Raw genomic sequence first — 12,944 nt, 5'->3', positions numbered from 1 at the left:
TATAGAGAAACACAAAGCAAGGTGTTAGGAGTAGATTCTACCCAAGATTTGTTGAGACATCATGAGTCTAGACATGGAATCTTCATTTCTTTTCTTCATCCTTTGCAAAGCTATCCTAGACATATGTAGCTACATCTACCCTTGTGGGTTTTGAGGTATTCAAACAAGCTATTATGTAATCTTTTGATCATTTAATATATGGTTCCAGCTATTTATTCAATATTGTTGTTATTCTTGCATTTAATGTTTTATTGAGATTTAAAATGATATGGACACATACTTTTGAATCTAGAAATAGAATAACAATCTATCTTAAGTTATCACTCTAGACATAGATGTTAATATTTGATAATCACTTTTAATCTAGAACTTAATGCTTTTGGGTCAGTTAATCGGTTGGGAAATCGTCGATTAAACGATCCGATCGACTTTGTGATTGTTTTAATGTTTGGGAAATCGACATTTAAATGATCCCTTAGAAATAACGATATCATTTGGACACGAATGATATTGTCGAGTGATTGTGATAATATCGTTTAAAAAGCTAGAATCCGTTATTTGATCATGAGATTGCAGTTGTTACGCTTGGTTGAGTATCTCTGACCCCAAGCGAATTGGCCCTATCTCTTCTCTATTTATTTTATGTCAAATAGTTTATATAGGTTACACAAACAAACATTTTAAATCCATACACTTAGAACAATATTGATTGTTGAATGGCTTGAATATCGCGTTAATCCCTGTGGAGACGATACACAAAAATACTTACTTTTGATTGATAGAAAATACTACATCAAAGATTCAAAAGATCTCGATAGAGCACACAACAAGAGTATAGCTTTATCTTCATCCTCAAGATATACCTCAATGTTCTCCAAGTCATAAAGGATTTTGTTGAACTCCGTAAGTTGCTCCATGATGGCCTTTGACTCCACAATCTTGAATGAGTAGAGTTGTTGCTTTAGGAATTGCCTATAAGCCAAAGACTTGGTCATATCCAATGACTCCAACTATGACCACATCGATGTCGCGGTTGGTTCATTCGCGACATCCCTCAAAACTTTATCCCAGATGCACAAGACAATGGCACTCCTAGCCTTGTCCACCATCTCGGTCTTCTACGGTTGTGACATAGTGACCGGTAATGCACCTTCATCCTTCAAAGCTTGTGCACACTTTTGTTGTATCAAAACCGCTTCTATCTTGACCTTCCATAACCCAAAATTGTTCCTTCCGGTGAACTTCTCAATATCCCACTTTGAACCCATGGTACCTGATTATCAATTTGATCATTGCCCAACAGTGAGCGCCAATTGTTGTGAATTCGTTTAAAAATCATACCAATAAAATACTTGATGTGTAGAGCAAATTAATCAAGCAACAAAAACAATGTGGGTGACATTTATAAACACAAGCAAAAGATATAACAACAAAAGAGAAAGAGAGGGAGAACACATGGAAATTTTTTTACCCAGTTCGGTCCAATATTAACCTATTGTTGGGGAAAGAGAAGCTCTCAGTTCCACTATAATGATGAGTAACTTTACAAAGGTTCCAAAGGGTTACAAGAATCAGTCTTCAAACCTAATTCTACCCAAAGTCCTGAATCTCTTCCCGTGACCAAGAGACTCAATCCTAATAGTATTTCTCCAAGGTGAATCAATAGTGATTCAATCCCAGCCCTAGTGTTTGTTGCCAAGAGAAAACTCTACAAACCCTAGTTTTATTGTTGGCTTCTAAACCCTTGTTATTCTACTCTCTACTCTCACTAATTCTTCTGATACAAGGTTTATATTTATAGAGAAATAAAACCCTCAAAATATGGAACAAATCTCACGTTGAAAAATATGTTTTACTTTTCTCCTTCAGCACAAAATCGGCCACCAATTTGTCCAAATCGAAAGCCGAAAAATGTCGAAAGGAAAAAGGTTGAAAAACACTCAAAATCGGTCACCGATTTATACATACCGGGCCCCGATTTTGCACTCCTTCAAAACTTCAATTTTAAGTCAATTTCAACAGCAGGGTATTCCATTTGTCGTCATGGTGCATATTTTTTTAACGGTGATGCTAACTTGTGTCTCAAGGGCACAAGTTAAAGATCTAAAAAAGAATTAAAACATAAATTTTGTATTGAGAAAATAAGTTTTTAACCTTTCATGATATTGAATGCATAATATCCAAAATTAAGTTTTTACATTTGACTTCTATGTCATTAAGGCACAAGTAAGCATTTCCATCTTTGGGTTATGCTAACAATTATCCTAAGGATCAAAAAATATAAATAATTGATAAATTTTAGTTAGAAAAAGTTCTTTTTTGTTGTTTCAATGTCTTGAATGCACAATTTCCAAGAAATAAATTCCACTTTAAACTTCTAAACAAGTGCCCTTGGGCACTTGTTAGCATTTCTCAAATTCAAAAAATCTTATAAATCCATAAAATCATTTCAAATTTTATGATGTAAATCCATTGAAATCCAAATTATAAATTCTAATGGTCGTTAAAATCCTAGAAAGTCTTTTAAAATCCTCAAGACTTTTTTAAACAAAAAATTTCCATTAAAATTTTAATCCAATACATCCCCTGAATATTTCACGCGTCTGATTTTCAATGTTTAATTTATGGTAATATTATATCTTTTATAAATTTTAAAAAAAAACATTATAGCCTTATTTATGTCTCTCTGTTTTTTTTTTTTTTTTGATGTTATCTCTCTCATTTTAAGTATTTAATTTATGGTCGTATTAGACCTTTTACATTATTTATGATAAATTTATTAGTCATAAAAAATAATTTAAGAAATAAATTTATTTCTTTTGACAAAGAAATAAATTTATTTGTATTAAAACTACGGGTGTTTGTTTCATGGATTGCATATTTATTCACAGGAATGTGACATTGGGAATCCTTGGTTCCCATGTTTGTTTCAAGTTTTCATAAATTATGCCTAGGTACATTTTATTCCTAGGAATAAAAATTACACACGATTTTTCCATTTTTTATTCCCATGGTAAAGTATGGGAATCTTTTATTCCCATGAGAATAAGAGGTAACCACCCATAACTTCTCACTTTCACACTATTTTAACTCTTTTTTTTTTTGTTTTATATTATAAATTAAATATTTTTAAAAATATTCTTGAAAAACTAAATTAATTAACAAACACTTTAATAGGATTAAGATTCCTAGGAAAAAGGTTGCAGGGAATGTTATTCCCAGGAATGTAAATTTAATCTTTGACGTCAAGCCATTGTTGACGTCACTTGTTTGTTCATTAAATACTTTACACTATTTTCCAAAGCTTTAATCTTAAAGTGTGCATTGGAAATTTCCACCCATTAATTGTAGAGCAATTTTCCAAAGCTTAATCAAGAAGTATGCATTGGTTGCACATATTAATTTTAAGGACATTTTCCAAAGTATAGTCATGGAGTGTGTATTGGAAATTTGCATGCAATTTTTCAAATTTAAATCATAAGTTGTGCTTTGGAAATTTGCACACTTTAGTTGCAAAACTGTTTTCCATAAATACTTTACACTATTTTCCAAAGTTTAATCTTAAAGTGTGCATTGAAAATTTCCACCCATTAATTGTAAAGCAATTTTCCAAAGCTTAATCAAGAAGTATGCATTGGTAACTTGCACATATTAATTTTAAGGACATTTTCCAAAGTATAGTCATGGAGCGTGTATTGGAAATTTGCATGCAACTTTTCAAATTTAAACCATAAGTTGTGCTTTGGAAATTTGCACACTTTAGTTGTAAAACTATTTTCCATAACTTAACCATGATGTGTGCATTGGAAATGTGCACAAATTAATCGTAAAGTCTAACCAATACATGCATCTTTATAATTATTTTATTCTATATAAATAGCAATTGGTGTAAACCAATTTCCATTTTTAATGTCATATATTACGACATAGAGGTTGCATATAATTTATTGAGGAATGAACATGACTTCTAAATTTCAAAAGTTTAGAGGTGTTGTGCTTCAGAGTGCTATTCTTTCAGTATCGAGGGTTTGGTACCTTGTGACGGTGACATTTTTGTTTAACACATTTGAAGTAAGTTTTGCCTTGCGATTCTCATAACTCTGCCATAATTTGTAGCACTAGGTTTTATAGTAACAATATTTTCCTATTTCATTTCAGAATATTGACAAAATTAGTCATGTCAACTGTCTAGTGTTTGTTATACATGTACGTATGTTTTCTTTCCATCTACGTAATTATTTTATGCAATTGTAATGTTTGTTATACTTGTAAGAATGTTTTCTTTCCATCCACGTAATTATTTTATGCAATTGTAAGTATGTGTTTATGCATGATGCTGAACATTATCGTTGTTTTTTTTAAGATGTTTTATTATGCCTGAGTGGAGGGATTATTGCTACCTCTGGAAAGAAACCCAGTCGAGCATGGATTCCTGGGCTAGGACTTGGCAATTCGTTGTTCTTATCATCTAATATATATAGTAAATTCAGATTGTGTGCCAAAGGCTCTTCTCCACCAAGAAACCCGTTTTCACTCACCAAAAAGGTACCATACACTTTTACATCCCTTTTTATGGCTTAATAAAAAGATAGAGGTATACAATTTGTTTGTTTTTATGGATGGATTTAAAGGTGACACAAAAGAATAGAGGAATTTAGTGAGGAAAGAATCAAATAAAATGAAAATAAAAGCAACATAAGACAAACGTAAAGCCATTGAGCCTATGGAGCTTATTCAAGTTGGAACTTTAATATTTGAGTACATTGGGGTAGTTTTAACTAGCGGGAAAACACGATCTTTGACTAGGAATGGTGGTTGTGATTCTTGATATATCTGACTCAATTTTAATACTAGGTGAGGGAACAATGGGTTAATTTGTCTATGATACACGTTAATCATGTGCGTTCCTCATATCCATCTGGTCCTCATTTAGATTTTTCTTTGATTGTGTCAACAATGAGAAATGTCGCTAGCTATATCAGTGATAGTCAAACTCCAAATACGTTTGTTCAATTTGATCAAAAATGATTTGATGCTCCCACACATTATGATGTTTGCAATGGAGAACATCCTTCCAAATAGAGACTTGAGCATGGATTATAGGATAGTACATAGCTGATGTTAATGATAAGTTCACTGGAAACTCACTATAATTGATTATTTTACTAACTTTTTAATATGTTGAAGCCGAGTTTTCATATAGATTATTTATTTTTACCATTTTTGTAAATGACATTGTCGTGTCTCAATATTTGTATGAAATGGAAATGAAGACAATGGTAAAAATAAGCTAAATGAAAACTCAAGTTCAACATAATTAAAGTTAGCAAAACATTCAATTACATATAGCGACGTTGGCAGTGAATTTCTTATCAACGTCACCTACTATTCCATAAACAAGGCTTAAGTATCTCATTGGAGGGATGTTCTTCATTGCAAACAACATAAGGTGAGGGAACATAAAATTATTGTGATCACATAGAATCAACCGTACAAACGTGTTTGGAGTTAGGATTTGACTAATATAGCAAGCAACATTTCTCATTGTTAACGCATTTAAAGCAAAATTTAAAGGAGGACTGGTGGATACGACGAACTCACGATATTGGTGTGTATCATATACAAATCCTCCCATTGTGTTTCACAAATTCAAATATATCAATGAGTATTACCACCAAAACTCCTAGTCAAAGTTTGTGCTTGCTCCGTAGTTAAAATTACCCCGGTGTACTCGGATATAAAAACCCAAACTTGAGTAGGATCTAAAGACTCAATGGCTCTAATTTTGTCTCATATTGCTTTATTTCAATTTGATCCATGATTTCCTCACTAAATTCCTTTTTCTTCCGTGTCACCTTTTGATCCATCCATAAAATAAACAAATTTTTTCCCTATCCTTTTCTTAAGCCACAGAAAACGTGGGTTATACCTTTTTGATGTGTGAAAATGGGTACTGGGTGATGAAAAGTTTTGTGCGCACGCAACCTGAATCTATTATATCATATGATAAGAACGACGGAAATCCAAGTCGCATTATACAGTGTTCAATGCATTGATAGTTTCTTTTTTTAGATGGTATGGGTAGATGCATCAAAGATATGAGTAGATATATGTAATGTGTCTCTTGCATATTCTATGTTTGAGTAATTTATTTTGCAAAACTGAGACTCTATTTCTCTTATTAATAGATTTTGAGAAAATGAGTTTTTGTCATTGGAAGCTGCATGCTTTTTTTTTTTTTCACATGTGAATTTTACGTGTTTGTCCTGAAATCATTTGGTTCTTGTGTGTGGTTAAATTTACACGGAAGAAACCTTCATGTTCTTAGCTTCTTCTAGAAAACCCAAGAAATTTCATTTTCCTTTAAAACAAATGATGGGATGCAATTTCAATGAAATCACATTGTGAACAAGCAAACATCTCTTACACACCCAAATTTCCTCCTCTCCCAAAAACAAAAGCACATGCACACAAACACAAACACAAACAATCACATCTACACTTTAAATGAGACACGTGAAATATTAAATATTTAGTAAATTAATATGTGATTAACATAGTTTTTTTTTTATTTTCCAAAAACATATTTAGTTTTCTGTTTTTGATTTATTTATATCCAAAACAATTATGCAATAAACATAATTCCTTATTTATTTTTTATTTAAAAAAATTCCTTATTTATTTATGTTAATTTCCAAAAAATATATTTTGTTTCATTTCTTATTGGTTCTAGATAATCCTTTTGGTTCATGCCGAAAAAATCACAAAATTGTTCCAGTCCTCAAGTGGGTTTTAATAGTTTTGGTTGCGCATATATAAGCGTCGACGTTTTGGAAACACCCTTTTGCCACCGTTTTGGGTGAGTAGCTTCTTCTCATCATCAAGCTAAGAGTGCACATTTGTGTCAGTATCATATCCATCTTTTTTCTATGTAAAATTTTGCTCTATTTTGTTTCATACTCGTTTTACTTTACCACCCATTTTCTCTTTATTTTTTGCACGTTGTTTTAAACATATTTGATGTTATATAACAGTTTTTGTTTATTAAGAAAAATTATTTTTTTAAAAGTAATTAGTTTTTGGGAAATTCGGTAAGTATTTGTCAACTTCGCCATGGTTTGAACCCTAGCCATCAAACACGCATAATATATTTGGTTTAAATAAGTTGATAATAAAAAAAATGATGCTTCATGCTTTTATCTTTCTTCATTAGTTAGTGTTTTACTTTGTATGTAAAGTTAAACTCACGCATAATATATTTGCTTCACTTCTAAGTTCAATCTTAGTGTGTTTCTTAATTTAATTATTTTTTTATGACGTTTGTTTTATTCGACTTAATAGATTTGAGGTGTTGTTTTAAAATTATTTTTTAAGTAGGTCAGTTTTTTTTTATCCTTTTTTGGTTTTTGTTGTTTTAAAATAAAATAATTCATCTTCTTAATAAGTTGAGGTTTTGAATGTATGTGCTTTGAGGAAATTGTATGATTACCACAAGTTATCAAACTTATGGTTTGAATTTTGTTTTTACCCAAGTCGGTCTAAATTTTGTCGTGTGTATGATTTGTCTCTATTCTTTCTAATCTTGATTGCCATCTAACTTTGTCATGTATTACGACATAGAGACTGCATATATTTATTGAGGAATGAATATGAGTTTAATGAAGATGACTTGTTTTGTATGGCCATTCAATTGTAAATGAAGGCTTTGAAACTTTTTCATGTCGGCACTTTTTCATGTATTTAATATCAACTATTCATGAAAAAAGTGAAGGCTTTTGAGCTTGGAGTTAACAGTTAATATGGAGATTGGATCGACACATGAACATATGTAGACGCACAAAATGCATTAATAAAAACTTACTCCCTCCAGTCCTATATATAAGAAAATATTCTTTTTTTAGATACATTTAATAATTAATGTATCTAGTCTTCATTGTAAACATGTGCACCAGTCTTTACGCGTACCAGTCTTTACGCGTTGCATCTTAGCAGTAGTTGTGCACTTCGCATTTCATTCTTCATGTGTGATGCATGGCTCATAGCACACGTTGAGTAATGTAAAGTAGTTATGCACTCTATTTTCCTTCTTCCTACGTGATGTGTTGCTCGTAGCACGCATCATGTAATGCCCAATAGTTGACTCTACTGCATTTCTTCATTACTTGTCCTATTTTGCAATAGCGAACTTCCGTGGTGACTACACCCCAAGAAATCACGTTGATATGATAAATTTCTTCATTACTTGTCCTATTTTGCAATAGCGAACTTCATCATGTAATGCCCAATGGTTTTTCTTCATTTTTGCTCTCTCTATCTAATCCATTGGTTTCTTTACAAAAACTTGTTTAAAACAAATGTGAACATCCTGAAACGACTTAAAATACTACTATGACAAAATCAATATTTCTAGCAAAATTTTCTAGTTAACCTTGATTAAACTCATAACCTTCAAAATTTTATGGGTCTGGAGATCATTTTGCAAATAAATAAAAAATTAATTTGTTATGGCAAAAATATAGCAAAACAGTTTATTCACCTATATTATGCCATATATATAGGAAAACAGTTTTTCTCCTCTCTTATGTCTTAGATATAGGAAAACAGTTTTATATCATATCTTTTAATCTCTTCATCCCATAATTTACATATAAAATAAATTAAAAAATATCTAATAGAAATAGTAAATTAATGTTGATATTTTGAAAATAGTCATGATATTCTAAATATTAAAGTGTGAATTCTAACAAGATACTCTCTATATCTTATAAAAAGTGTCATTTTTGCTTCTCTTGTTTTTTTTTCTTCCTCAAAACAATAGTTACTTTAGACTATCATTGTAAAATTTATTTATTTATTCTAATAATACACCCTTATTAATTGAATTTCGCTCCATTTAGGCATTTACTACTCTACTGACTAATACAAATTTTATCATTAAAATCAACACAACTAACTATTTCCTTACGAACTGCACACAACTTAAATGTGACATTCTTTTTTTTTTTCTCGCTATTATAACCACATATTTTTCAAAAAATGTGACATTCATTTTGAGATAGAGAGAGTACATTTTTAAAAAAGAAAAAAGAAAAATTATATCACAAGATCTCTATCTATATACTCCCTCCGTCCCGGAATAACTGACCTATTTTCTAAAAAAAAGTGTCCCAAAATAACTGACTCATTTCAATTTTCAATACAACTTTCATCATTCCCAATACAATATAACACTAAATAATACTACTTTTATCATTCCCAATACAATATATTCCACTTTCCCCTTTATTTATACACTTTTCTTAATCTGTGTGAAAAACCAAAGTAGGTCAATTAAACCGGGACGGAGGGAGTATGCTTTATAGACAAAGAAGGTAATATTGTTAATTAGAAAATTATACAACTTCATTTAAGACCTCAAATATTAAATGGTCAAAAATGGTTTGTTCAAAAACCAAACAAATTTCCTCTAAGCTTTCAGTCTTTGAGGTGCAATCTGACTCCCTTATACTTTCTTCTGTCAAAGAACGAAGCTTCAACATCAAGTCTGAGTAATACTCTGCTTCTCTGTTGATGTCAGTGTGGGGAGCATATCCTTTATTATTGTTTACTTTCTCTTCAACATCTTCTTCCAAGGACACTGGCAATAAAGATTTAGATTTCCTTTTTGACTTTAAAGGCAAGGTGCTTGTAACTGTAATCAAATATTGAGGGTCAGTTATTTATTATGAATTAAATGCATTTTTTTTTGACAAAGAATTAAATGCATTTTTAATCAAACAGGTATGTGACGTGAAGAAAAGTACTCAGTCTTAAAAGAGTTTCATGTAATATATAAATATGTTTTTTTACAATGTGTAAATAAATTTGTTAGTTAGTAAAAAAAAATTGTTAGTATTGATAGTCAATATTGCTCTTTGTAAGAAGGAACTTTACTAATTATAACTATTAAGACAGTGACTTATTAGAAACTTTACTAATTATCACTATTAAGACAGTGACTCACTCATGCGATGTCGGTTTAATAATAAACAAGAAAACAAATATTAGCCGTGTATGTTTGTTTCCTCTTTTTTCTTTTAAAATTAATATCGATCATGTTATTGTCTCAATTTTAAATTTAAAAATATGAAGGACCTTGGACTTCTACTTGGTGACGATATTGTCAAAGTTGAGTTGTTTTCATAGATGCCCCATAAATATTTCCTCACTCTATTTTTATGAAAAGAAATGATATTTGAACAACTATTTTTTGACGATTTTTGTGACAATTTTCTCTCTCATACTCACATTATATTTTTACTTTCTCTTTATTACTTTGGTTTTTGTGCCAATACTTATCTTTCTTTGTATATTTAAGTTGTCCCAATGGTTGTCAACAAAAATGGATGTTCAAATATCACTCTTCTTTTATGAAATGAGAGAGTTGCGTATATAGTAAACTAAGGCTATATATATACAAAAAAAATAGATATAAATAAAAGACAAACGAGCAACAAGTTACCAATCTTTTTTAAAAACATTAAAAACATGAGAGGCTTCAACCAATTCAAAAGTCACAATTCATTTTATTTTATTTATTAATGTCAGTCAATTAAATGATACATTTTAATTTAGCCACCAATAAACAAGTTGTGTAAGGAAGCAAAATATAATCACCCAATAACTCTAAATTGTTAGAAAAACGAAATTAAAAATCTTAAATCACATTAGTCCATTAAAAATATTAAATCACAATAGTCCATTGAAAGTTCTAGACACTAAATTAATTCATTCCAAAATATTTTAGGTTCAGAAAATTAAAAAGTTTCAGAAACAAATTAGCCAATTGTAAATAAGTAAGTAATTCACAAACTAGAATGGATTTACTAAAATAAAATAAATAAAAAATTAGCAACAAGGGATTAAGTGAACAAACCTGAAAAATCAGCTCCATAAAGAAAAGCATAATCATTGACATCTAGAACTGAAACAGGACTAAGATTTTCCAAGCTATGTTCTGTCTGAATCTTCTTTGGTGACACATTCTTTGGTGACACATGTTTTTTCACCTTGTTCCTCATTTTTGGTTCAACAAAACCTTTCTTTGGCCTATTAGGCAATGAAGAAGTTGAACATGAACTTGAACTTGAACCAACATCACCATATCCATAATAACTACAATTACACCTTGTAGAAACACTTGAAAAATCTTTATCTTTACTACAATCTCTAACCCTTGATTTATACTTAGAAGAAGATGAAAATGGAACCCTTCTTGGTTCATCTTTTAACTTAGAAATTTTCTTGTTCTTCCCTTGATTCTTCTCCTTCTTAACTCTCACAATTTCCTTGCTCTTTATTCTCAAGTTTGCATCATTTTCTTCTTGTACCTTACCTTTTTTATCATCAATATCAAGAACAAAAACGAAACTTTTTTGCTTATCAACCATTGAAGGAACTTCTCTAAAAGATGCTGAAGTTTTCACACGTCGGTGACTTCCCATGTTTTGATCAAACTCAAGCAAGTAATCAACAAAGTTAACTGATTTACTTCTTGGAACAGAATCTAAGGTTGTTCCTTTAACAACCCTTTTGGTGCTTGGAAGTGAATCTAACCCCATTAACCTTGCTACTACACCAGGAGTAGTAATAGAATCATCAAAAAGTTTATCTTTTTTGTGATGAATTGTTTCAACATTTTCAGATGGATATATTGGTGGACTAGTTTCATTTCTAGCACAAAGTAACACTTTTATGAAACTAGAGAAACATCCATTTCTTGAATTTTCTTGTTTTTCCATGATGAAAGATTAGAACTTGATATTTGTGTGATGGTTGAAAATTTTTAAGATAAGGGGTGTAGTGAAGTAATGAAGTTTCAATATGAGAAGAAAAATTGAAACTTTCACTTAGAAAGTTTTTAGAACTTGCAATGAGTGTGTGACAATGACAATGTGATGATTGAAAATTTTAAGGGGGTGTGATGAAGCTTTTTCTTTTGGTATAGAAAAAATAGAAACTTTCACTTAGAAAGGTTTTAGAACTTGCAAAGTGGGAGTGAGTGTGTAACACAATGGTCAATGATAATGTGATAGTTGAAAATTAAAGAAAAAGGGGTGTGTGATGAAATTTCAATGTGAAAATAAAAAGGGTCATTATCAAATGACATTAGAATAGAAAAGGTGGTTGAAAAGAAGTCTTTGAGTTCACACTATATTGAGAAGATTAGATGCTACATGATGAGATTAGCGTGTACGGATTAGTACATTATTGGATGAAAAAAGCATTGACTAGTTCATCTTCTTTTCTGACTCATACTTTATACTTATGCTTTCTGCCAAAAGAATTTTTACTTAGCTGTAAAATCATGTGTATTTTGTCTGATTCATTTACTATTTTATTTGCTCTTCTTCTAATTATTTAAGTGATACAGTATTATAATCATTGTTTATCTCTTAATTGGAATATTTTATCTCCTATTATGGCAATTACACCTTTGTGTTCCCACCTGTTTCTAATTGGGAAATTTTAATCCTGAAAATTTTCCCTTGAGCTAAATAATTGTCATGTTTTCTCTTTTAGTTCCTCTCAAGGATCATGATTGTTTAATTTTTATCTCTGACTTTTTTGGATAGCACATATTTGCACATAATCACAATGTTTGAGTGATTATGATTGTACAATTAGATACTTACTTGGAAGACTTTTTGGGAGGAAATTGAGAGAAAATTTGGGATCTCCTTTATTGAACAATGGTAAATTTATTGGACAAGGGTAAATATAATAAAGGCTTAAGTCACTCAATCATTGTATATAAGTTCATATGATCAAAATAATTTTTTTCTTTATTTAGACTGTTTACATATTGAGTAAAATAAAAAAATTCTAACTTAGGTTCTCCCAGCCGGCCCTACTTTTCTAGTGAGAGAAACTCTAACTTCTCTCTAAAATTTCTTTCTCCTTCG

At 30.6% G+C, this 12,944-nt stretch overlaps 1 protein-coding gene and 1 long non-coding RNA gene across 2 annotated transcripts; one reads left to right on the top strand and one right to left on the bottom strand.

The window, feature by feature from the left end:
- The first annotated feature begins 3,906 nt into the window (after positions 1-3,906).
- LOC146926364 (uncharacterized) lies at positions 3,907-6,441 on the top strand. Its single transcript, XR_015008119.1, has 2 exons — positions 3,907-4,071; positions 4,159-6,441. It is a non-coding gene; the product is annotated as an uncharacterized LOC146926364 (long non-coding RNA).
- Positions 6,442-9,326: 2,885 nt separating this feature from the next.
- On the bottom strand, positions 9,327-12,061 carry ACI1 (ALC-interacting protein 1). The gene is made up of 2 exons (XM_085758737.1): positions 10,916-12,061; positions 9,327-9,691 (listed from the first exon to the last, which is right to left on the bottom strand). Exons 1-2 carry the CDS (start codon positions 11,778-11,780, stop codon positions 9,393-9,395), a joined length of 1,164 nt encoding a protein of 387 aa, XP_085614863.1. The 5' UTR covers positions 11,781-12,061; the 3' UTR covers positions 9,327-9,392.
- Positions 12,062-12,944: the final 883 nt, after the last annotated feature.

Source organism: Medicago sativa, chromosome 4 (assembly GCF_051527215.1).
Source record: "Medicago sativa cultivar Bolivia chromosome 4, Bolivia_mono, whole genome shotgun sequence".
Lineage (NCBI taxonomy): Eukaryota > Viridiplantae > Streptophyta > Magnoliopsida > Fabales > Fabaceae > Medicago > Medicago sativa.
Note: the sequence above shows the minus strand (reverse complement) of the source record. Positions and strands in the feature narration are given on the sequence as shown.

What these genes read in the sequence shown, in the direction of transcription:
- ACI1 (XM_085758737.1), bottom strand. Translation starts at nt 11,780, where the DNA reads ATGGAAAAACAAGAAAATTCAAGAAATGGATGTTTCTCTAGTTTCATA. An exon ending in TTATGGAGCTGATTTTTCAG is followed by an intron (nt 9,692 to 10,915) that starts GTTTGTTCACTT and finishes ATTTGATTACAG; the next exon opens with TTACAAGCACCTTGCCTTTA.